This window comes from Liolophura sinensis, chromosome 6, assembly GCF_032854445.1.
Source record: "Liolophura sinensis isolate JHLJ2023 chromosome 6, CUHK_Ljap_v2, whole genome shotgun sequence".
In the NCBI taxonomy this organism is placed as follows: domain Eukaryota; kingdom Metazoa; phylum Mollusca; class Polyplacophora; order Chitonida; family Chitonidae; genus Liolophura; species Liolophura sinensis.
Window position 1 is genome coordinate 70,166,156 of NC_088300.1, and position 27,786 is coordinate 70,193,941.

Genomic DNA, 27,786 nt, shown 5'->3' on the forward strand with positions numbered 1-27,786 from the left:
TAAATAAAAAGAAAATCGAAATATTAACCGACAGTGTGCAGTCTATTTTATAATGGAACATGTAGCCTGCTAATTTTACATGCAACTTGTAAATATGTGTTTGACAGCATGGTAAATCAGCTTTGTGGGTAAACGTTGTAAAAGAGCACTTAGAACTCGTGCAATGTGGAAATTGTTGCTAGACTCTTAATATATCAGCTATGGGTTTCGTGACCAAAACGCGCAGAAGTTTTGGTCAATTACTGCGCGGCCACATCTTGCTAGTCCATTGTGCTTGCCAATGAATCGGCCTAATGCATCCAACTTGTACACTGGCCTGTTTTGGAGGTTCTCCTTGGGCCAGTAAACCGGTGATATGAATCCCGTATACAGAGCTGAAGATTATTAAAAATGTCTGGTCAAATACTGGCGGGAAATCGCAGATAATGTCGATGTGGGATCAAAACACGTTCTATCTTAATACCATGTGTTACTGAAAACAACGACTAGGCGGACCCGTCTCTGAGTAGGTCGGATGTTAGAGATAAATTACTGCATCTGGGAGGGGCCCGATGGGAAATATTCTCTGAAGCCTGTCAGCCTAATATCCCCTTGTCAAAAGGGTTGTTACTCTGGAGATCGCCAGCAGACAGGCTAATTAATAGAGTAACTGCTGTACGTTCTTCAGATCTTGCCAGTCTTTTTCGCGCCTTCGTTGCAGCACGTTCATCCCATATATCCCTTGACATGAGCCGCGGAGCCGTGATCCAGCTGGACCGTACCGCGTTATAGCCAAGGGATCGAGCGGGATTTCGCGAGGCACCACAACAGCGACTAATTGCTCTCGGTACCAGTTCCGGTCAGAACAAGATGCTTTATGAGGGAAGCCCGAATATTTGCAAAATTGACACAGTTGCCAGAAACGTTTATAAGCAAGCCGTTGAGGGAAATCAGCACAAATTAGACAAGACCGTGAACTCCTTGTTGGGATGTCCCTTTCCCAACTTGCCATGCAGACAACTAACATTGTATAGAGCGGGAAATAAAAGAGGAAGCTGGCCTAGGAAAAGAATGCGTTCTAAAAAGATACTGGGTGTAGTTTTGCTATAATAAACTCCTGTATATTTAATTTTCAATCTTGTCAAGCTTAACTGTCAAGTTTTTGAAAAGATACCATCCCAGTGATAGGTCCACTATACTGATAACAAGCCCAATAGGTCTGTAAAATGTAATGTTTTTGACAGATAACTCACCAAATGTGTTAACCCAGATTCATTCATTCCTAACTCACTAAATAGAGTTGGCATATAAGGTTGCAAGTTATTTCACTTTTATAAAAGAATAATTAGAATGCATTAACACTGGCGATTTCAGTGGTAATTATACCGCGGAATCATTCACCAGATCATCAGGAAAAGATGAAAACGAGGACAATAAAACAAAACACCTACTCCGGACCTGTTTACTTGGTACGGAATTTAAAGTTACTTCTTTGAATTGTACTACAAGCAAGCATATTTTCAAGTTTTGAGTTTCAAATCACTTCCCTTTATCTGACCGGAATTGCAGACTGTTTTTCTTCATGCCGTGTTTATGCACCTTTAGACTTGCCAAAAGTGTGACAAATTACATTTGTACTATACAATCATCAAAATTTATAGGCAAGAAATATAACATTTCTATACAGGTTAAATTTATCTTTTTCAGACAGAGCTTTATATGAGCTAGGGCAGACCCATCACTGATTTACTATTTTAAACATCGATGTAAATCTATGGATTTACACCCTTATGGTTTTAACGCCGTAAGTCATTAATGTGTTTCTGTCGTGTGTTGAAATTAATCAGTTTCTAGAGTAGCTGCTTACATGCAACAAAAGCAGATCTCAAAATTGGCTCTTTTACTTCATGCGCATATCTATGAAGTCAGTGAAGATGATTCGTATTGACATATCCATGTGCTAGTATTACCAGTGTTGTATCACCTGGGCCTCGTTCTGAGTTTCTAGGTCAAGTATGACGCGCGAGTAACAATGCCCGTTGTTTACCTAACGACGGGCCGCTACCAGCAAGAATCACCTGTCTTGAGCGATTAGGCATGCACCGTGTACCTGTCACGACATGCAGGTAAAACACAGACGAGCTTCTAGTCCTAAAGTCTGTGGAAAATTGCGGGAAATTACCGAATTGCGGTCACAGGTATAGATCAGACATTGGCACCATCCATGGTCGCAGGTAAATGCAGGTCTGTTATAAATGATGTATAGTAGAATAGGCAGGAATAGGTTGTATGAATCCAATGATGAGGCGGTATCGCTGAGCAAAGGCTAAAGGCCTTGTCACATATAGGCTTGAGTGTAAGTAGGAGCATATCTCACATTCTGTACTGTATTCCCACTCACTGTCAATGCGTGCACACGTGCTTGGCTAGGCATAGTGGCTGGTGAACGCGAATTTATCCGATAACGTCTGGCTGGTAAATAATACGTGTATTTGAATATAGGTATTACTCTTTGGTTTTTTAAGTACGGAAAACATAACATGTGCATTCTCATCAGGTACGAAATTTTGATTCAGTTGAATGTGACAGAGTTTTATTGACACGTTCTTACCTAAGGCCAACATGTAACTTGTATCGTACAATATGATTGTGTGATAATTACATAGCACTTACTCAGACAATCTAACTGACCTCCGTTATTACATTTTGTTTTCTGTAATAGGGGGATGCATTTACTTTTTCTTTCTCCTTGTTATTTTCTCTCGCACACGTGCGATTTACTGTTATTTATTCATGGTAGATACAGTAGTATGTTCCAACGTGACGTGCGTTGTACATTTCAGTCACATCGTTTTGGCGTGTCAAGATGTAGACTGTAGTCACAATAGTAACTACATATATATATATATATATATATATATATATATATATATATATATATATATATATATATATATACACACACACACACACACACACATACACTGTATGAACAACGCAAATCGTCGCCTTTAGCCGCATATATAAAGGTAATGCTACTACTGTTCAACCATGCATTTAGTCTGTGGTCATACAGGCTTATAGGCTGTGGAAACCTGTCCGTCTTTGCCTATATGTTTAGCCAGCTTGGATCCTGTAAAACGACGTTCATTGGCAAAGACTATTCCTTCGTGCTTTGTTATACACTGGTCAATATGACCTGATAAAAAATTCTTGTTTGATCTCAAATTCATTGTTCGTCGTTTGTCTTTAAACTTGAACATTTCAGAGTTTAATTTAAGGTTAATTTGGATGAATTTAGATGGAAAACGATAAGCATCAAATTCTGACCTACCTGACTGACAACCATTATTGTGTACATGGATGTATTCATTAATATCAGTGGACAAAACAATTCCCAGTGGCAGTATATGATCTGTAAAAAATCACTTTCTGACCTATGCGTTCCAAAATCATGTCTGTATCACGGAAATGGTGAATGCGCTTGAACAACGTGTATGTATTGGTAGGCTTGTGGTACTTTCGGTTTCTTTTTCTCATTCCTTGTTGTGGCTGGCAACGAATCATTTCTGTGATATTATGTGTAAAGTATTGATCCTGTGTACACTGTCTGTTTTGGTCTTTGCAAAAGAAAGTTAAAAATAGCATGCATGGTATCTAACACATAACCGGTACAAAGTACGGCGTGTATTCCTTGTCATTATGTAGTCATTATCATTATGTATTTATTATCATCATGTATTCATTACCATCGGGAATATTCATTAAATCGCTATAGTTTTGGAATTGTGATCATTCGGTAAAACGAACCACGAGGGCAAACAAATGTCTTACCCTGAGTTTTGCTGTCAAAGAATAAATGTAAGTAGAAAATGACCTGGAGCACTTAACTGGAAGTAAATGATCAAACAGAATTTCTGTTGCGGTACTTTTAATGTTATATAGCTCTACACCAGCGGTAAAAAGTTTGATACGCTAGTAACGATTGGTGGTCTAGTACATTTTGTGGGCTTTATTGTTATGTTTTGCATGGACAAAGCTAACCTTGAGTTGAGGGGTTTGGTTATGTTATAACATGTCTGACATAGTCGTTTCTTACACGTGCTTAGTGTTACCTAACCTCGTGGATAATAGCTCTATGTATGGAGATGTTAGGTCTATAGGCCTTCTGACAACCTTGAACACACTGTCGAGGTTTACTTTGCTCGAGGCACCACCGTGTAGATATGTATTACAACGCACACTCCAAGTAAATGGGTCCACAGACTATAATGCATCCGTTATATCGCAGAACAGTGAGTGCAAGTCATCTTTGATGGTGTTGTAGAAAAGTTCAACGCCCCAGCTTTATATTCATTTGATCTAGTGATATTGAAGTTTGGAGTTATACTTTTACCAGACGAAATCAGCTATACATTACCTGTACAATGAACTCCAATGTATAGCTCATTATTGTGTTTCAAAATGCTTGTGTCAGAGGAATTTTTCAATCGGTGGCATGTCATATGTAAATTGTTTTGATGGCATTACTGGCCATGTTTGACATAAATATTGCACTCTGCATCTTAGCTTGAGCGAGTGAGTGCTTGGAATATAACGTCGTACTTAACAATTTTTCAGTCATATGACGACAAAGGAGTCCTTAGAGTGCATGTACGTGTAATGTGCCTCCTTGTTGCAGGACGGATTTCCACCACTCTTTTATGTAGTGCTGCTTCACTGAGACAGCTTAGCCGCTCCACCGCAGTCATTATACTGATATGGGTCAACCAGTCGTTGCACTATCCCCTTCATGCTGAACGCCAAGCAAGGGAGTTACAACTTTCTCCTTTAAGGTCTTAGGTGTGACTCGATCCAGGATTGATCTTGCATCTACCTCCGCACACACCCCCCCCCCCCAAATCCCCCGCCCTCCAAGTGGATGTGCTGTGCCAACTGTGCGATCGGGGCCGTTAAATCTTCATTTGAAGATATCAGCTAAATGTTTAGTTCACAAATTATGGACTGGGCATATTATATGCACGTATACAAAACCAGGATCACAAGTTCAGGGGAGAACATTGCAGTGTGTAATATGACCGTTTTTTGCTTTTCTACAGGAACAATGGCTACTTGTACGAGGACGATTGGTTGAACGCTCGTGACAGACGTGGGAGAGAAGAGTCGCATTACGAGCGGGCAGAGTTCGATTCCCGGGAGTCGCTTGACCCGTGTTACAGTCCCATATCGGAGGAGAGCATTGCCCGTAGCTACATACCTACACCAGTCAGTGAGATGGAGGTAAGACGAAAATGAATTTCCTTCCTGTCTCTCATCTGTTAGTTTTCTATTTGTGACTTGATAGGCTAAAGAAAGTCATGATTAAACCGCTGATATTGGAAGAACTGTGGGAGCTTTTGTGGTATGGCACATAGAAGTAAAGTCGTTCAAACCATATTGTGGCTTAGAACATGAGCAGGTTGAGGCCCATAATATACTCAGTGTACAAGTGATATACTTCAAATAAAGTTCGAGATAAGGAAATAGTTATATGTAAATAGTAATATGTAAGACCAAAGTAGTTGAATATGAGACCAGGTAAGTTAGAGACGATTTTGGGAACAGGATACAACGCTTTAAATTTGTTAAAAAAGAAACGGCTTTTCTACCTATTAAGTCAATGAAAGCAATGAAGCACAGTTTGAAATTTTATGGTAACCTTGTTATACATTTATGAATATTAATCCTGATTACATAGAGCACTAATAAGAGATTAATAGCGGCTCATTTGTTTTGGACTTGTAGACGCATTGTCTCCATAACCCGACCTTATGACACCCTAATTAATTAACCATTGTAGCTTTTTGATAATGAAACGATTTGTTTTCGTACTTTACACTCATTCTGCCATAACAAGCATTCAACAGTAAAGGCTATGGCTGGTTGTAAAGATTATGAGCTTCCATTACCTTGTTGTAGGAGGAGCCTGTAGTACAGTATTACCCAACTACATTCGCTAATGTTGCCAAGATGAGCCGCATTGCCATGGCGGATGAGATGTTTGCCGCATCACCACCGGATGTCAAGTACCGAACAGTGGTCAGAATTTTATGCTCATCATTATGTAATATAGACATTTTTAAAAACACGAGATAATATTTTTTGTCTTCAGCCCCACTGTCTCAAGTACATTCAGGTATATTTGCTGACAAACTATAGTATGTTTTTTCTCTGTTTTCTATTTTTCTTTCCGACGGTGTGTTACGGCTGAATATCATTAAAGTGGAAGTCAAACATATTCATAACCCAGTGTTGACTTGGACTTGCGGTCGAATTGTATGCAATATAGTTTGCATCAAACATACAGAGACGTTCCAAATCTTTCTACAAAGTGAGGAAAACAGAGTACATGACCAATCTTTTTCAATATAGTGCGCTGTCTCACAAATCAGACTGAATTAGATCAAATTAAACTAGAAGAAAAACTATTGGGTAATTTCGGCTGGGGATAGCTAGGAAGTATACGTAAACCTTCGAAGTTTCCCGAGGAACGACATGTTTTATAATAGTTGTAAAATGTACCATAGCCTGAACCGCTATACAAACTAAGTGCCTTAGATCTGAGAACAGGCAATTAGCCAGAAGCTATGAATGGATCCAACACATCCGATATCCCATAACCCCTTCTCGTGACAACGTTACTTTTCATTCCATTTCTCGTGAAAGTAATTGTGACGCCATGACGCAACAGGAAGATTGAACATTTGTAACCAATGTGTGGGACATCCGGTTGACCTATTTGCAACAATACTGCTTACTATTTGTTAATTGCATGTTCTTGATTGACAGTTCGGAAAGGTGTGTTTAACATGCCGTGGTTTATATTTTAAACACCTGTAGTAATTTGTCGAAAAAAGTTCTTTCAGGGACTCTGAAATGATAATCAGTATATCAGAGTTCCACTGGAACTGAGTTGAGTCTGGCTGTTAACAACTGACACTTCGTAGATGTGGAATTTTGTGTTTATTTGAATTCAGGCCAGTGATAGCCAAGGCGTGGATGACTTGTCTGGATCGATTCTCGAAGATCGCGGGGTCATTGAAAGGTACCGAAATAAACAACGGCAGCGAGAAAGGATCCGCCAGCTTGAAGAGGTAAAGTGTGTTTTGCTGTTGGCTAGTTAGACCCCATTTGGGATGCGGCCTATGCTGTCGCCTTCTGTTGAATTAGCTGACCTTGAGTATGAACTGTTCATGCTCTGTAGATTAGTATTTGGCTCCAGGCACGTTCTGCTATGGCAGCGATGTGGAGTGGTGAATGGATATTGAGAAACAATATTCTTTGGCGTTTGATCTGAAACAAACCTTTTCCAAACTTACAGATTTGTTTGCTCATGACGGCCATTTGCTCTACGCCACAGAACTTCCTTTATTATTCAGGGTTGATTGGGTAGTTTATTGAAGTCTGGACATGATTTTCACATCAAAACAAGAAAGTATTTCCCAAGTAACCTAGATCAGCTTGGTATTGCAGTTTACCAACGCATTAGCAAGTTGTATAACTGTTCGAACACCCGACTCTCAATATCCATCGGGACATATATTGCTTCTTCGTATCTTATATGTGAGTCGTATTTGCATGCATTTGTTTAATGAATTACATGGAAATCATCTTTAAATACCCTATTGTTTTGTTCATCGGGCACATTTCTTACCTTCTGATATTTCTTTGTCTTGGACAAGTCACAAGAACTTCGTCTTCTGCATAACTAGTTATATTCACTAATTTGACACTGGCAGGCAAAAGCCACACATTATCAGGTTAAGAGAAATATTTTTAGAAATCATGGTGAATCTGAGTTACATTCTTCAGCCCTAAGAATTGAAATTAATTCGAAATGAAATCATTACACTTTAAAATTAGTTCGTTACCGACAAAGTCACACTGAAGTTTTATTATTATTATTTTATTATTATTATTATTTCGATAACAGGAAAAACTGAAGTCTATACCACCTGCATCAGATACCCAGTTGGTAAGTAGCACAACACACAACGCCCAACATTAGTTTAGGCGGAGAAATTTTCTGATGTAATGGGCCATGTTTGGCACTATAAATCAGCAGTTTAGACCAAACTAAACGGTATTTGGTACTTTGTGGCCAGTCTTGCTTTCTCAGTAGAACGGCACAGATAGGCGATATTCCCTCTTGATGTATATAAAACTGGCAGAGTCTCAGAAATCCATTATTTTGCAGATAAAAATCTTTCGTAATCGATTTGGCAACCATGTGGTAACAAATCAGGACTGGGCCGAGTGATGGTTGTGTTTGTTACGTGGTGAACGATCATTTATAAGCAACGTACAGCGAGTTTTCCTCGTAAACGACAGCGTTTATGATGCTAAATTGGTCTCGTTACCAAACTAAATTCTTGCGTTTTCACATGCATCATTTTAATTGCTAACAGTTTATGTAATAAGTCATCAGAGAGTAAAAACAGATGGAAAATATCCACAGTTTATATCTGACAATCTCTTTCCCAATATTGTATAATTTGACTGGATTCATTCGGTAAAAATGATCGAAATTAGAATTAAGTACATGAATGTTATACTCGTTAATAAAATAAAACCCTCCTCAGCCTTTTAAAAATATTAAAATGATATTTTTTTATCTATATTAAGAACACACGCGTATCAACACACGTTCACATCCTATAGAACGAGTAATACCATATAAGGTCTTTGATGAGAAAACTGTCGTGTGAAAACTACGCATTTGCCTCCCAAGATATTGTTAACTTCTCATCAGTAATGTTTTATAGTTTTCAGTTTAATTAATTTATTTATTTATTTGATTCGTGTTTTTACGCCGTACTCAAGGATATTTTACTTATACGACGGCGGTTGGTAAAATGGTGGGCGGAAACAGACCAAAGCCCGGGAGAAATCCACTACAATCCGCAGGTTGCTGACAGACCTCCCCTCCCGGAGAGGAAGCCAACATGAGCTGGATTTGAACTCCCATTCGTGGAAGGCTCATGGGTCATTGCGCCACTCTGGCAGGCTGACCACCTCAGCCACGGAGGCCCCAGTTTTCAGTGTAATAATATTGAATCGAATTCTCCGAAATCCAATATTAATTGATAAATTTAGTAAACAAATCAGTAAAAATTAGTAGATTATTTATCAGCAAAACACGACAATTTTCATTGGTAGTTTCAACTACCGGTTACAGCGATTACGATACCTGGACTTGATTTATGTCGCCTTACAAAAAAAAGAGAACAGATAGAAAAAAAGGCACAAATTATGCTTGAGAATCCATGTACATGTAATAATATCTTTGTTTCTTTAATCTGTAAATCTGTAATGTTTTATGTTTCCTCCCATGGCTTAAGCAATCTATCAAATTACCATTTCTTTGAGCATTAAAGTAGATAACCTTGAAATTGCAGTTTCCTGAAGCATTTGGAAGTTGTAAGAACAACGGACTCACAATAGCCATTGACAGAAACAATGCTTTGGGGGCTTATGTTTGGACATAATTTGGAATTCAAATTTAATCAGGTTTCTAAATAATTTTAAAACAAGCTTCTTCCACCTTTGAAAATAATTAAAAAACATTTTATTTCATATTAGGAAAAAGAAGATACGTACTCAGGTGCACCTGTTATCCAGCGGGTGAGTAATACTATACACGATCTTTGATAGAAACTCAAGTTTAGTGTAGTCAAGTATCTTTTTTACTTCCCATCAGCATTGTTTCAACACTCTTAAATTTCAGACGTTTTCTTAAAATCCAAAGGAAACACGGAGGCCTATTCCCTTCTGATTTAAACGAAATTGATGAAATCTCAGAAATCCAATGTTTGTACATCTAGTCTTGAGAATCTAATCTTTGAACCACCATTTTTGATCACATATGTGATATTTTAATTTTCACCAGTTGATGTAATAAGTCATCAGACATATTAAGAACAGATATAAAGGAGGTAGAGATTATGGTAGAGGACGCAGTCAACCTCGTGGTTTCAGCAGTCTTCAGAATGTAACGCCACATGTTTGTCTGTCTGGGTTTAATAGCTGAGTGTAATTATCAGGAACATAGTGCTTTATTTTTGTATTTTTCTGAAGACAGACAGCCGATTCATTTTAAATTACAAGTATTCGCTAAATACCAAATCTGCCGGTACCTTACTGCAAGCACTGACTCTCATACAGTATGCTCGGTTTACGCTAAACACCAGTACCAGATCTGCCGGTACCTAACTGCAAGCACTGACTCTCATTCAGTATATGGGGCCTCCGTGGCTCAGTCGGTTAGCGCGCTAGCGCAGCGTAATTACCCAGGAGCCTCTCACCATTGCGGTCGCTGTGAGTTCAAGTCCAGCTCATGTTGGCTTCCCCTCCGGCCGTAAGTGGGAAGGTCTCCAGCAACCTGCGGATGGTCGTGGGTTTCCCCCATGCTGTGCCCGGTTTCCACCCACCATAATGCTGGCCGCGGTCGTATAAGTGAAATGTTCTTGAGTACGGCGTAAAACACCAATCAAATAAATAAATAAATAAATCATTCAGTATACTCGGTTTACGCTGAACACCAGTACCAGATCTGCCGGTACCTTACTACAAGCACTGACTCTCATTCAGTATACTCGGTTTACGCTGAACCCCAGGCTGGCTTTTACTGCTACCGGTCTTCAGCCAATCTATATCATCGTGGTTCTTACAGGCACTTATCCAATAATCTACATTTAAATCTTTCTTGTTACAATTTACAATAGGAAATAGGAACCCAGTCACAGAGCCTGGCTCCGGTATCACCAGCAGAACATGATGATCATGATGGAGGGGTGAGTACGGTTTCAGTTGCAAAAGTTAACTTACATTTCGAAATTTACAGGGTCATATATAAATTTAAATTTCCATTGTTTAAGCCTACACACTTTTTCTACAGCATCTCTGAATCTCTCATTATCATTTTGATCGTGACTAAACACGTTAGCTGACTTGAGAGATCTTCATAGATATAATTGTGAAAAAGTAAAAGTGTGTTGACAGCAATCACCCGTGTCTGTTATTCTGGCCAGCCAATATTTGTTTCACGCAGATAATGTGGGCTGGATTCATGGTGTAGTACTTGAATATCAAATCCAAACAATCAAGATCAATCTTGATTCTGTGTTATAATGGGCGCTTTTACGTTAAATAACGACAACAAATACAGAGGATCGATGCTTGCAGTACACTTGTCGAAATGCCTTAAATGTAATTATACAAAATGGTATTGGATAAAGTCACATCCCAAGCGGCCTTTTGAGACAAAAATATTAACAACTTCATAATATGGCGATGAAAACTCATCGCCATGAGCTGTATGTTAAATACAGCTGTGGGAGTTCTGTGTGGCGCTTATTTACAAAGTATTAACGCACTGTAAAAACACAAAGCACGGTTATCCTTGGCCGCTGTTAAGTAGACGTATTGTCTTCGTTAGGTTACATAAATCCGAAGCCAGTGCTAATCGCATCGTGAAATGCCTGACGACATGTAAACAGGGCTGCGCATAACTGCGCACAGCATTCGGTATACAGAAGCCTGCAACCTGATATTTGACAATCTACGGTCATGTTCAAGACTACAAGGATCTATAATTCACAAGTGTTTAAGAATTGTTTCCTGTCGTCAGGGATTTGTTTGAAGGAGCTCCAAAGATGCTGCAGTCGTTGGCGTCTGAATAATGGATAGCCTTGTTTGTTATCCTGTATTGATGCTGGAATACACTGAGGCTGTTCGTAACGAGATCCAAGATCCCTATAGAGTAATGTATACGTAACTTCATACAGCGACATGTATGAACTGATGGTTAGTGAGAAACAGATGCATTACGTTGGGATAACAACTTGTGATTATTTTCTGACGGCATTTTGATGTTGATTCTTAAATTGTAAACATACGTGTCAAACGTTTCCCACCAGAATAATGTAACAGGCATTTATTTTTGATGTTTTCGTAAACTTAAACTCGCAGATATCTTAAGTCTAAATGACATTTAGTTTCCTCAGTGCTTTTGACTAGATGTTATGCAGGCTGAGTTTTGCGACTCAAAGTCTCCGGGTTAACACACAGTTGTCTAAGTAAACGGCCTCATTGTGTATAACCATAGCATTGTTTTAGTTTTTGTGGTTCACTTTCTGGGAATTACGTTTCAGGGGGTTAACGTTTGAACACCGGTACAATCTGGAAGATCAATAGTAATTAGGTTACGAGGTTTGCAGTCAAACCCTGGGGTCAAGTGACCGCTTTTTCCCCCTGGCTGCCCGTGGCAAATTGTCTCAAAGGGCACTGAGCGTTCTGTGCAAGATTCAGGCGGACAGTAGTCTAACTCTTCTAGCAAACTTGCCTTACGACGGGTAATACCACCCTAGAGATCAAATCACATGGCACTCAAACAAATAAAACGAACCGGTCTGCTGTCAGAGTGTATTTTCCTGCACCTGATTTTCTTGACATGTATTATATAATATTTTCAGGGCTAAGCTTTAAGATGGCTGCTTTAGCCATGCTTTCGATTGTTTTGATGATTTACAAGTAGTTGAAACAAATAATTAATGAAAATGTTAAAAAAAGAAATACGTTCACATCTAAACTACCATTAAGTGCCTTGCAAATTCTCTAAAGCGCATCCAGCCTGATTCTATCAACTTTTTGTTTACAAATGCTCTCTATAAATCGTTGGGTTCATGTAAAATGAGGTTAAAATTAAACCGGACTTCCATTTAGAATTCACACTATTTGCTTCTGTATGTTTGTATTATAGTTGTACAATGTGTATTATAACTTGGCGTCAGCTAGAAAATTATCAGTATTCACAATAGCTTATCGCTTTGGCGATGTTAGTGAATGTCTTGTGCATGTATTTCGTTCTCATTTGTGCTGTGACATGACAATTACCAGGAAGTGTCCATGAGGATTAGAGGTCAAGCTACTCTGCTTTATTGCATCTGACAACCATATAATTGCTTCATTTAAGATGTTGGATTTCTAGCTCCGAGTTGTCAAGCTAACTCTTAGCTGTTAATTGGTATCTGGGATGAAATGCAATCGTGTTACATAGAGATCGTCTGTAAGCTGGAGGAGAAGGCAATAATACTCGTATAAATGAAGGAGAATAATTGCACCAGTTTCTGTGTCTGAATGACCTATAGGTATGAGCTAAAGGTAACTGATTAACACATAGCCGCGTGATTGGACCTGAATGGCGGTTCTCTCACGCCAGCGTGTCAGGTAATCAGGCAACTCAGCCGTTTATGATCAGTCATGCTGGTTAACTCGACGCCAGCAAGCTAAATGGACAAAAATGATTTGATGACAAACCCCCAAGAATCGTTCCATTTGCCCAAGATTAAATTTAATTTATTTGGTGACACTGGTCTCATAAGTCTCCAGCAATATGTAAAAAAGCCGTAGGTCAAAAACAGCATGGTTACATTTCCCGTTCTCCTCTATTGCCAACGAACATATTCCTCCCCCACACCGATTATATTTCTGTATATATTCATATAACTTGCTGACATTTGCGTGTATATAGTTGACTGGGCGATATTAACTAAAGTAGTATTGTGACGCAGTGCAAATATAGGTTCTGTATACAAAACGATTATCACCATGAATTATTGATAAGAATGAACTGTATACATGAGAAACTCGGAGGTATAGTAGAGAGAGCCATTTCGTCATACTGGAAGTAGGCAAAGTAATCCATAGTAGTCTTTTCACCATAAAATGTTGAGGTAACTTATTCCAACTGATTGTTATTAAACACAGTTGTTTGGTTAACTTTTGCAAGAGCTTAAACATCCAAGAAATCCGTGGTAGATTTAGTCTTTTTTCCAGTTTTACAGAATTCCTTTGGCAGTGTCCTTTTTTAGTGCTTAAATAACAAAAGATAGCTTTCTACCAGCCTTGAAGAAAAATCGAAAATTTTGCTGTGCAGGTCAGCGACTTCTTCGTCATCATTATCCATTTCCAAGCTCATGGTTGTTTTATAAATCAATAACAATTACATTGTGCAGTTTTCTTCTACATTGGTGAAGATTTTCGTCAGCAGCAAACTCTTCGTAGAGTTGTAGTTTTCTGTCCACTCATGTTTATCCGCGACAAACAGTTCCCATCGCCGACTTTGATCACTTCTCAAGAGTATGCAGAACGGTGCACAGTATCTGTAATCGCATTCTACTCACTCTGATAAGATGACGTACAACCAAGTCGTGTTAACAAATCGTGCTACTTCATCTGTCGCCATCTTGAAAGTGTGAGGAATTACCTTTGAAAACCTGATTTCCCCGTTTTTTTATCCATTTCTTCATCAATTTAAATTTCTGTCCAGCCACCGAAGCGTTAACGGACTCAGCCTTTGATACGCCATGAGGCCATCGGCTTCCATACGGTATGGAAATTATTTTCGTTGAATTTCTTTACATTTCTTTGAAGTTATTCTTGTGAGCGTTTGGATTTCCGATCCAAGCAAGATTTTGGAAAAGGTTTACAAATATGTTTGCTGTAAGCATGAACTGTCTGTTTTCATTGAAGTTCCTAATTCAATAATCGTCCCCCAACCCCTCAATATGTCTACCCCACCACCTGTCTATGCCTACGGCATCACCTCCCTAAGGACAAAGATTCAAATCAGCTATATCTTGGATAGTATTTCAGTTGAGAAAACCCTAACTGACTCTCACCGGAAGCTACTACAGTATTGTAGGCCTCACATTGGTAAGGTTGCATATTAGATAGAGTTTTACCTGGGACATAAGTTTGTTGAACAATTGCTACAACTCATATTAGATAGAGTTTTACCTGGGACATAAGTTTGTTGAACAATTGCTACAACTCATATTAGATAGAGTTTTACCTGGGACATAAGTTTGTTGAACAATTGCTACAACTCATATTAAGGAGGTCATAGGCAACGGAGGCGCTGCACAGACGTTTATCCATCGCTCATCGTTTCACAATATTTATCATTGCCTGCTTCTGTCAAGGAAGGAATACAGTGACTTCGGTGATAGTTGTCTGTCTTCAGTTAGCCTTTATTTTATTTCAACGGTATAATGTGACCGGTTATAATACAAGGAGACCATTCGATGTAATATGGAAGATGGCGTTAAATTCAAAGGGACAGAAAAGAAACATGCGTCACCGCTTTAATTTAATTTGCTAAACTCGTATATTTTACTCAGTTTTGTTATTTTATGACGCTCATGCTAAATATCAATCTCCAATGGAAGAAAGCACTAGCGTCCTGCCTGAACGCTTCGCCCACAAATACACCCTGCCTTAATTCATCTCATCTTCATGGTGGCGATGGTGTTTTGTGAAGAAAGTGGTCAAAAGTAAGCTGCAAATGGGCAAATCCTCAAATGATTGATCTCAACGTGATCTTATGTGTCGTTCCCAGTGTATTTTAACCCCATCCCCGGTTTTTGATACGTACAAAGAGTTTCTAGCTTCGCGTGGGTGACTCTGGCGAATTCAAACCAAAGGTTGCGCGATATAGCTCGATCTGAGTCTGATAACTGCATGCAAAGTGACATTCAGCAGGGATAGGATTGAGGAGATGTGCTAAAACTGTCTCCTGATTCCATTTAACGCTGGGAATACTGTTTTCGTATGACTGGGCTCTGGAGTGTAGTTATACTAGGGTAAATACTGCATTGTGGCCGAGGAGCGTTTAGCTGATCTGTATGCAGACACGGACGCCTCAATTCGACTGCTTGTCCTCGCACGGGCAGATTTCCAATCTGGATAGCATAAAAGCAGTGCTCCATCCACCAGAGAGGGGCTCGCTGACGCGTAGTCTTGTCCTGCCTCTCGGAATGTTGATCCAAGACCCGGACACTTTTGTGTGTACTGATGTGATATCGGCAAAGGAAATTAAGAAGTAAATTGCAAGGGTTTGGTGAATTTCAGACCGGGTCATCTACGTTAGGCTGTAGCTGCTTCTAGAGTGGCTAATTTCCCGGGCGCTTGCATTGACGGTGACGAAAATGGGCTCCTTTCACTGCGTTAGAAAATTGGCGCAAAAATAAATTCGCTGATTGAAGGATGGCGCGAGGGTAAGTGGCCCCCATTGGTATGAGTGGAAAGGGACGAGGCGGAAAACGCTTGATTTTTGTCCTGTTTATTTGACCGTATTGGAGAATCTTACACATGGATGATAAAGCCGGGGCAGGCCGGATGTGTTAGAAGGTTTTGAGCCTTAGCTGCTATTGATTATGGTCTGATTACGGGAGCCTATCCAGCGACTGGAATGTGACGACTAGGGAAATGGTTTAACCACCAACTTCTTGTTCTGCTCTTGAAGACGTCTGTCTGGTCGCGGTTGGGTAACGTTATAGCCGTCAGTTGTGAAAGGCGCCATATAAGGGTCTCACAACGGATTCTGGGGTCTTTCGTCAATGTGCTGTGCACTTATCAAGATAACACAGTCTATTACTCAGCTACCAAACCTACTATATAGACTGCGCACGAGTTTCCCTATTTTCGCCGGCGGCTTGGTACTCAGCATTTAGATCCTGCCGTGAGAGTGGATCAACTGCTTCAGATAGCTGACGCTTGTGAATGGGGTACGGAGCACAAACAGTTGGGCGAACAGTTGGTTTCGGATTATAATCAAACTCATAGCGCCAATATTGTAGCTCAGCAACCAGCTTTATTGCTTGCAAGTTTTGAAGAACGTATCAACGATGTCTAGCTTAAGTTTGGCTGCAGAATTATTCACTGTGTGACCGTTCACCTCAACCTGATACAATCTACAGGGAAGTTTGAATAGTGCTAATCGTCTTGTGTTTTATTGGGAAATTCCATAATCTACTAAAAACGGTGACAATGAGTCTATTTTGCTTCGATATGGCCAAAAAGGTAAGTAGTAAACATCGGTTTACCCTATTCCATACAGTTGCCGTTCTGTGTCGAGTTAAGGTAGAAGCGTAAGAGCAATTAGATCTTTTATTCAGTAGAACTTCACGTTCTGCCAATCTCAGTATTCAAGATGAGGTATATTTTCCACGTATTGTTTTGAAGTCGCCAAAGTTACTTCGACCTACAGGAGCTTAACGAACCGCCAAGGAACAAACGATGTTAGTCAGCAACTCGTACCTTCCGTTGATGATGATGAATCCAGTGTTCTTGGCATGTGTAGATCGAGAATCTGTGTTTTAGGTGCGAGCTCTCTACTGATGGAAAGAATCAAGCGATTTGTATTTAGGGAGGCTAGGGAAGGGCTTTATTTAATACAGCCTATCTGATATGTGTACTGTGACCACACTGGGAACAGATTGCTGTTTGTAATTCTCGATTGCTTCCATACCCATCCCCGTTTGACCTAAATCTCATCTAGCAGGATTCCGTCTCTGGGACGGACTGCTGGTGTCCAGTAAGGATTATGGTATCCCGAGCCTTTATATTCCACACACACACACACACACACACACACACACTTGTGTTGTCGCCCTGTGCGATTTTAGAGCAGCAACATTAATTAGCCAATTAGTGTACCAAAGCCAAAGAAGGGACATAAAGAGTGAGATATACGTTCATATATATAAAGTGTAGTTGTTGAAATTTTTTAATGCTGGTGCTTCCTTGTCATATCAATTGCTACTTCAGCAAAGCAACAGATTATATGAAATCAGACGTTTTACTTATTATCAATAAATTGCCATTTCTCTATATAAGCATCTTAAGAAGACTCCTAAATGCCTGTCCTCAAGAACTTAAGGAGCCAGAAGCTGTAAATAGTTTGGAACATTTTAATTACTTAGACGTGCACAAAGTAATGATTGGTGTAAAAAGCAACAGGGTTTATTTATTTATTTATTTGATTGGTGTTTTACGCCGTACTCAAGAACATTTCACTTATACGACGGTGGCCAGCGTTATGGTGGGAGGAAACCAGGCAGAGCCCGGAGGAACCCACGACCATCCGCAGGCTGCTGACAGACCTTCCCACATAAAGCAGCTGGACTGTTATCATGTTTCAGTAAATAATAACATGCCAGTGTTTAACATTTCCTGAACTTTTGTTAAATGGTTGATACGTTGACTTTTCCTTTTCCCTTTTGTGATCACACAAGAGTTCCGTCGGTAATATTTTAAAATTTTGTCACGGTGTTTTTTTGTTTTTTTTTTAGTAATATAAGTTGTCACATTTATCTTGATGTGGTGGGCAAAATTTAAAATTTCTAGAAACCAAACATAAGTTTTAAAATGATATTTCAACTTTTCAAATTCAAGTTAGAAAAGAATTTCCTAAGCGATTTGCCTAGATCATGATTTGGGCATCCAGCATCTTCGAATTTTACTTTTTTGCTTGTGTTTTTGTGTGTATTCACACGGAAATAAACCAGAAGGTCGTCGCTTAACACCGCCATTCGTGACAGCTGATCAGTCTATTTATCGTCTTATCTTATCTCGGCTAACTCAATCAGCCATCTAATCTGATCTAATTCAATCAGTCAGGAATCTCTCCACCATGAGGCACACTCACAAAAGTCCTTACATGGTGTCACACGCTTCAAAAACCCATGAAATTTTAAGTCATCTCTCGGCGAAAATAATTCACAGCTGCTTCCGCCAGTATTCCCTTGGTGCTGTATAAATCGTCATAAAGCAATTCTGATGATATAAGTCATTTTCCGCTCTCTCTGGGAACTTCTGTTATCAGTTACAAATTGACATAAATCAATGAACGATAGAGAAATGACGTAAACTCTTCGACTTTTCCTTGCTGGGCTAATGCCGTTACAGATTTGGCCTCGTCAAACCTGCCAGTGTTTTCTGAATCAATAGTAATCACATTATTCGATTGGCGGTGCTTCGTGCGGCGGCTGGAACCCGGCTCTGTTTTTTGCCTCCTCCACAAAAGAGTCTCTTGATTAAAACCTGTACTTGCACTGTGTTTAGTATCCCTTATTGAGCATACCGTGTCTGTGAGTGACAACTGAACACGTCTTGAATTAAGCGAGAGTTCGTTGTCCGATTTCAGTTTCTTGCCCTCTTTCACAATTGACCTCCGTCGGTTTTGACTGGATTTTGGATTGCATTTATGGCGTATGTATTATTTTCCCAGTAACATCGAACATAGGTTATTGCTTCGCTTACATTTGCCTTTTTTTATCACATTGTTATTCAGTTGAGACTAGTGTTGCTGAATGTTTTGGAACGGTCGAGCGGTACTGACCTTGAAATACTATTCTAATGGCTGCGATAGATCTACACATGAACGCTTCATTTTGGTCTCAAATTAAGGCATTCTGTATACTTTGTTGTACTTTATCCCTTCATGGTTTCCATGGTTTACTTAGTTTACTTAGTTTACTTTTTTTTGCAACCAAAAAGGTGATTCTCGCAAATAGGGCAAGAAAGGCAGGAGGTATCGGTTTGCACGTCTATAGCCCCCCCCCCCCCCCTCCCCACTTCCATATATGACACAGATGGTACTAGTGACATTTTGGGCAGATTTCAGTGTTGTTTGTCTTACAGCACGGGTCTGGTGACTTATATTATATTATAATTGGTATGGAATTCATGCCTGGAATATCCACTGTCTGCCCGGCATCATTGAAAACTGATGACCGCTTCTCTCTTGTGTGTTACCGGCTTTGTTTCTTATTTGTATAATTTCTTACATACCTTTGTCTTCGGGAGCTAGTGTTAAACGTTGTTTTGGAAATGGATCTTGTGATTATCGACTTGGAACGCCCTTTACGGACTACGAATGGTAGATGAATGTCGGACATGACGCTTATATTTATTTTGATTTGGAAATTTGGATTTGCTGTTATCGGCTTGGAACGCCCCTTCGTGGTACATAAGTAGTATACGAATGTCATGTCGGACTTCACGCTTACATTACTTAACATTCATGTTTGTTTGTTTTGATGTGGGCAAATAAATAACACATTGAAGATCTGCCTGTCTGTTAACAAATTTATTATTTTTGAAACACCCTTATATGCTGTAACAGTGTTAAATGACATCATTTTTTGCTTACTCTGGGACAATCTTTTGGGACATAAAATGCCTTTCTGTCCCAAAGTCTCACTCAGATACCCAGTTTTTTGTCTTAAATAAGGTTTTACGTGTTTAAATATGTATGATATAAGGATTGATGTGGTCGTGGGAAAAAATCCCTCAGATTGGCAATCTTGGTTCAATTTTGGAGCGGTAAAACCTATACATTTCGTGACCGATACATCACCTCCAGAGAATCCTTCATCAGATTTCAACAGAAACACATCTCATAAAAGATGAGATGCGTGTTGATAGTCGTGGCCTGATTTAAGACATCAGGCGAAAGGTTGCATAGCAGACTTGAACCGTGGGCATTTGGTCCTACTTGTTATATATTCAAAAAAAACGATAAGAACAAGGAAAATGTCAAATAACAGTTACCCGTCTGTTGCCAGGCTATGCCTAGTGTGACACAAGTATTCTGTGTGGAAATGTTTTTACCGTGATAAATGTTCCATCGCTGAATTGAAATAGGGAATCTTCATTCAGAAATCACCAGTGATTCCCCTGCTTGAAACCCCTGCCTCTCATATAGTTCTTCTTCTTGCTCATCAAACGTATTGTTGATTGTTCTGGTTTAAGCCGACAAATTTAGATTGATGGTTAGCTAATTAAATTTTCATTAACTGTTTAAACAGACCAGATAAAGATGTAATATTTTCATTCAGGTCTGTGACCGGTTACACAATCTTCGAGTAAACTTCCTTAAGATTGATTTGTTTTCATTTGACATTGATGTGTGTAACTTTCGAAACGAATCAGTTGCAGATTTTGAAACACATGAGTTGCAGATTTTCTTAGAGCAAATTCGCATCTGTCTATTGTGCCTGTCCAAAGAAACACAAAGAGGAAAGAACTCACAAATACTTACGCTTCTTAGCTATACAGTTATGAGCAAAACCTAGATATCATTTTGACACAAGTCGGCATGCATTTTTCTTGTGTGCTATATTCTTTGCCATATATCTCTGACGATTACACTCTAAGGTCCCCACTTTATTAAATATTCTTGAGTAGGCCGTAAAACAATTATCAAATGAATAAATCAAATAAATGAAAAGGTGGGGGCATTAGAAGAAATTTACCAGAAAAAAATTTGAATGGTCAAAAGACTGGCTGTAACATTATGCTGTGTGTTTAAATACAAATGTGACACTGGGATCGCTTAGTAGTGTCGTACTAGTCGCGCCGAATTCATTTTTAATAATCCTCAATGTCGAAAATCCACCCAAATTTCTCCCCCAGAAATTAGAATGTGCTTCTCTCTTCAGATCCAAACTTTATTGCTTATGTTTCTTTATCTCCCGTATATCAACCCGGTGGACTGAAGGTAGTCTACACTTTTATATAATATCCATATTGCATGTCTGAATGTTAAGGAAATCATTTTTCCCGTGGGTATTTCAAACAGGTATAACCTCAGGCGAGATGTATAGGGGAGGCAACTGTACTGTAGAACCCTTAACCAATCTTGATAACCAGGAGACACAGAGTGTCTGGTGTTTTCCCTGATTAACGTTTTCGGTATTACTTGCTTGATATACACATCCATTTTGTCCCGTTAGACCGGATCGGTAGACGAACGTGTAGCAGAGCCAAGTTCTGGCAAAGGCGATACGCTTGATCCTGGAATAAATCATCTTCTCCCAAAACCTCACCGCACCCTGCTCGACATGGCGTGGGGAATACCTACTGGATCATAAGCCTTCAAATGTCTGAGACATTCCTGATTTAGGTTCCAAAGTGAAAAACTATATGAACATGAAATGTGTCCAGAATTTGAAACAGTTGCACGATGCAAAACTGATTTCCTGGTGTTTCCATTGGGTTCGCCTTTCCCTGTCCTAAACGCCAACAATTCGTATTTTAATGTTGCTAAGCATTAATTATAGGGCATAAAGCAAGCGTTTCTCTCAGTATATTTTCTCTTGCGCCACATTAATAAAAACGAATGGAGGACATCGGTTTTGTTTAACATTTCCTTTCCTCGTGCAAGATGGTGACTTTGAACAGCTGATCTGTTTTATTTCAATTCCAGACTGTGGGTTAATTTAAAACAGGTTATTGGTTAAAAATGTATATTTGTTATATCGAAGTTTGGGGAAAACCATCTCTAAAATTAAATTTACTGATACAGCCGAATGTTGTTTATCAGTAGGCGAGATCTGGAATACAATTCGGAATATACTGAAAGGAAATGTATTATATACCAAAGGCTATTCCGGACAACGATTATGCGATCGCACTGGTTGTGACTGTGTCACGTCATGGTTACACATTGACAGAGTGGCAGTTATTTAAGTCTTTTTGTAATTTGTCTTAATGAAAGCAGTCGCTTACCTGGTGATATCATATTGACTATATACAGAACTCTGCTACAAATATAAGAGTTATGTCCGACATTCGTATACCATTCGTAGTCCGTAAAGAGCGTTCCAAGTCGATAACCGCAAGATCCATTTCCAAAACAAACACCGTCTGGGAAACGCTTGGCCCCACGACACGTTCTGTGGAGAGCCATTGTAATTCCCCAGGGGATTAGGCTTGTCAAGCGTATCCCGACAAGAGGTGATTAACTACCCACAGGGTTAGACATGTTAAAATCGTACGTAGTTTCTCATAACACTCTCTGGGGACAGGCCTAATTCTAAACGAACACTAAGGAAGAAAGGTACGCTCTCGCTGAATCTGATATAGCATATACAGTAAACCAGACACGGAGCACAGGCTGTGTAGTTGGGAGAAGCAACTCTATAGCTGTGTGTCTGATTTGTCACTTACGAGGCATGTAGTTTGGTCAGCAAAAGTGTTTTGATTTAACTAAAGTACATGTGATTTGATGTCCGTTCTCTGGGGATATATCACTGAGAGTGCCAAGTATTTCTGCCTGTCGCTGATGAAATGTATCGGCCAAATTCTGGAAACTTTCATTTTGCATGTAATTAATGATGTTGTAACGTCAACTTTAAAATGGTACAATTATAAATAATAACTTAAACATTTAAAATGATTTGTGCGCATATTGCATATTTCAGAGAGAGTGGTTGAATTCATTCCCGATCCTGGGCCCAATCCTGCTTTTTTATGGTACATTTGTCGTACGATATTTTGCACGGCACCATTACCGTACCATCGCCCTATTTAATCAGGGGCTACTTTCATAAATATGTCGTACCTGTACCATATCGCACATATAGGACAATGGTACGTTAACAGTAACGTACAAAATATCGTACAACAAATAAATGTTGTACGCCGCTTTGTGAAAGTGGACCGTGATTATCGTACATGTACGACATCTTCGTGCGACTTAGCCCTGTAGTGTATGTTTTGGAAACTGAAACACTGACTTCACACAGAAGACATTGTCTCTGTGTTATGAATGCACCATTGTTTAATTATTAATCATGCAGTCCATAACCCATTCAAGTAGATATTGTTTTATCACACCAATTTGACAAAAAAAATAGCGTCAGAATGGAATCAGGCATCTTGCTCTGTCAGGTGTTTAGCACGGAGAAGGGACTCGAACAAGGGCGGATCACCTTTTTGAGCGGAGGGAAACATATTTGACGAACCTGTAAAACCATCAGTGAGAATTAGTGACATTTGCAGTTACTCATTGTCTGGCAACTCGCTCAGGGACCCTGAGTCATTTATGATTCGGCAGAAAAAAATAAGCCTTATTGCGCAAGTCTAAAGTGGTAAACGAACGAGAATTCTTCCGTATTCACTGCACATAAATAAAACTGTGAGCGTCCGGCGATTGAGACTTGTGCACGATACTCAGATAATAGAGCTTTTCATAAGTTGCTCGGTAAAAGGGTCCACATCAGCGACAAGACTGATGATTCAGCCATATGTAAGAATTACGCCTTTCTATCTTTCCCTTACATTATCAAAGAAATAGAATGTTACAAACTCTTCTCATTTACCACACTCCGAGGTGACACATCAGCCATAATTACTGTGTATATATACATGACTTGTCAATCATCCATGATCGTTTTATTTGTTCACTGTGTGATTCGTGTCTTTGATGAATGACAGTTAACAACTTGTGCTCTGGCAGAAGATTTTACCGTATTAATGTTAATTGTATTTACCTCACACTTCAGGCGTGGATGTCATAAACTTGAACAGTTAAACTAATTTTGAAACAGTATCGTCAGGAAGTCCAAATTATTAGATGTAAGAGTATAGATTACGGGACAGAACTATCTGCTTGGCATGTTCAGAAATTTGGGTAAGTTATTTCGAGGTGCTGAGGGAAAACTCTATGCTTGAGCTATTAAATCGCTGAGAAATACACGAATTGCCTGACTGAAATCTCTGTACTATTACCCGTTATTGATCGTTTGTATAATTAAGGCAGCTGGCCGGATGGTTGGCTTCCAATGGTACAGAAGCCATTGCCAAACATCGACTCTAAGCTGAGGTGTATTTTCGTCTAAATAGTCATGGCCCAGGCCTGATAACGCCAATCCAGTCACTTTGGGGAGAAGACACGATATTAAGTCTCTCCAGTAGAACGGATAATCCTCAGGAAATTGTCTTCTCCCTGGCAAAACATTAGAGATACGATGCTGTGGAGAGTTGCGTAACGCCATTGTTTGGCCTTGCCGATCGCCCTATTCTATTTGGGCTGGTATTAAGTCGATGGTTGGCGAATGAGATTGTGGAGAAGTATTAAGGTTAGCGGGTTTACTGTGTTGTGTGAGAAAGGGTTAAGCCTGCTGGTCTCTGGCCAGAGGTTCTCTCGATAGACTGGCTAATACATCATCCTGCTTACTTAAACACCTTTCCCTCAGCTGCGTTGTTCATTTGTGTATTTGCTGCTCCTATCTTGTGTAACCAGAGACGCAGAAACGACAAATACGTCAAAAACGAGAAATGATACATGTTTTAGTTGCTTGCGGTTTTAAACTACTTCTCAATGTCAAAGGCTTTGTCTGATTCTGATAACATTTCGGGCTTTTTTGGTTCAGTTCACTTCTACAGTGCGTATTCGTAGGCTTGCCGCACATGAAACCAGTGGTACCCTACCCTTGCCTACAGACTTGCTAATAGAAACATAGCACAACAGCGGATGCAGGGATCATCAGCGAAAATGCGTGATGATACACAACAGGAAGAGGAAATCTTTTCGCCCATAAAATGATCTCCAGCATCACTTCTTGCTCACGATCCAAAAATATTAAAATTATGCTAAATGTTACCAAGCCCATGAACCTATCGAGATACCCATTTTCTCATATTTCCGAGATGTACCCTATACATCGTTTTTCTTTACCTGGGGTTGTGCTACTGACGATTGTCAGAGCTCAGGACAGCTCGAGGTAGTCTTCCGGTTCCTGTAACCAGTCCTACTGTGTGATCTTATCAGTGTTGGGGACAAATCGTAATAATCATGAGAGCTCGTAGACTGGCGCTGAGTCAGATGGTGCGAAGTAAAGCACTTTGGACCGAACGATTGAATTACCTTCCCCGTCGGTAAGGAGAATCATCCTATCGTGAAACTTGTCAACTGCCCCTTGTATATGGCCTCCGTGTAACTGCCTTTCAATAAGATTTTCTCCCTGTCACCCTGTCCGCTTGCTTGCCATCGACGTCTACTTTTGCTGGAATGTCTTAAGATTCATGGCTTGTGTTTGTCAACCACCTGGTTATTACGGTTGGCTAATGTGGAACCGACGGTGTGTCCACCTTGACGAGATGACTGTTCTGAAACCGTACAACATCAGATAAAAGTAAAGCATGCGTCAACATCATTTGGCTGGCAGCAGCCGACATGCCTATATATTTTTATTGGATATCGCAGTAATAGACAAGACATCGACTCAACACTTGGCTGTGAAGAAAAGACGACGTCCATTTTTCTAAAACCTTCTTTTTATTATTGGTATAAAGCATGTAATTCGAAAAAGATCTACACATGTGAAATAAATTTACGGTTCGGGTGTATTTTAACGTATGGTGTAGGGAATGGTTGGTTGAAAGAAGCGTATATGAAGAAGGTAAATCTAGATCTAGCTAGTAAATGGAATTTTTCGATCGCGCTAATCCTGGTGAATTTGTTTTGGTATAACGAGATATAGAGCAGATACTGCTAATTGTCAGTAAGCTGTGTGTGTTGGGGTGATGTCAAAGTCGACAGACACAGTGGTAGTGATGGAGATGTGCTGAAGTCATTTTTTTTTCTTATCGTAAACTTTTGACGTACTGCCACGGAACATAGTATAAGATCGATGGTGCCCTTTTGTGTTCTTGGTAACGCGTGAGCGTGAATGCCTTCTTCGCACATAAAACACTCCAAAATATACCTTGGAGCTCTGAACAATATGAAGAAAAATAAGAATGCTCTTCAAATTTCTTCTTCCACGCTATTTCTCTCTCTGTCTCTCTTGGCTGTAAGTTCTCGCTATCGAAAGAACAGGTATTTGAATCCCATGGTAAATGCTTGTTGTCTCGAAAAGCGGCTGCTATTGATTCAGTGCAAACCCACCGTAGCGAGAGTGGTGTATGATTTCAGCGAAGGAGGGCCGACTCGTCGCAGTGGGCCCAAAGTGGAGAAGTGAGCTGGTTCGTTTTTCAGTCTTGAGACCAGCAAAATCACTCCGATGACTTTGGTGTATAACCCATTTGATTAAGTCGTCCGACTCGGTGATGGTTAACTGTCAAGTTCCGAACAATTCCAAGGCTCTGTCATTGACAAGCGAGTAGAAGACACGTTTTCCGTGAAGTCCCAGTTCTGTTCCAGTAAAAGCTGTGTCAGTTAGGGAATACAAGGAGTTAAGTATGTCGGCTTTGAAATTCCGACAGCACGAGGATCGCAGCAACAGAATACCACGCCACGGTCTGGGATGTGATACTGTTTGCGTAGGCTCTGTTGATTGTACACAGTGAGATCTTCTCACACAGTGGCGTGATAGTTTTGAGAGTATCTGTTTGGCTTCCATCGATGCGATTCTGACAGCTGTCATCAGTAATGGTAAATGTGAAAAAAATAGCCAACCGCCCGGCCATGTGGAGAACAAAAGCGGCCGTCCCGTTTCCGGAGGATTAAGGAGCAAAACGTTTTCAGACATCTATAATTTATTTCGACTGAAAAAAGGATCTGTCTGGATATAACGAGAATGAATCTGTTTTGCTTGGATTTCAGCAAAGAGGTAAGATGTAGGAGATTGTAATAATGGAGTCTTAGATCGACCTGCCGAATGGTGATCCTGTGGCTTAGTCTATGTTACAATAAAAAGCACCACGGAATTTGAAAGCATAGCAATTGCTTGAAAGGAACTGATACCATATAAGAATTGCTTAATAAAAGCAAGACATCCGCATCTATGATATATCCCGTGAGACGACTGCATCCTTTTAATTTTTTTTCATTCTTTACGCAATACTTTTGAAGCGTAATGGCATGGCATAGGAAGATGTACCAGCGACTTGTTTGCAATATCACTCACTCACTTTGCTAAATCGACCTAAGAAAACTATGGAACCCAAATACTTACCTTTAAATAGAGCTTATGTACGTGTGGAATTGGCATCTTTAGTTAAAGAACCTTGTTAAATGTAAATTTTACGCGCCATTGTCAGTGATCGGACATTGTGATCTAATGTCCGTTGTGATCTAATTAAAATTACCTGTCCGCCTTCCCCCGTCGTATGAGCCGTCGTTATGTAAATAGAGATTTAGGGGAAGCAATTGGAGAGAGCTTGGAGAGGATAAAGATCTGCATGGAGATATTA

The 27,786-nt window shown here is 39.8% G+C and overlaps 1 protein-coding gene across 1 annotated transcript in view; it reads left to right on the forward strand.

Moving 5' to 3' along the window:
* The window catches only part of LOC135466544 (uncharacterized), a 54,368-nt gene that overhangs the window by 15,939 nt on the left and 10,643 nt on the right, over positions 1-27,786 (forward strand). Inside the window, exons 9-14 of the mRNA XM_064744089.1 lie at positions 5,079-5,259; positions 5,938-6,057; positions 6,996-7,112; positions 7,952-7,993; positions 9,601-9,642; positions 10,743-10,811. Coding sequence (XP_064600159.1) covers positions 5,079-5,259; positions 5,938-6,057; positions 6,996-7,112; positions 7,952-7,993; positions 9,601-9,642; positions 10,743-10,811 — 571 coding nt within the window. The remainder of the gene's footprint in view (positions 1-5,078; positions 5,260-5,937; positions 6,058-6,995; positions 7,113-7,951; positions 7,994-9,600; positions 9,643-10,742; positions 10,812-27,786) is intronic.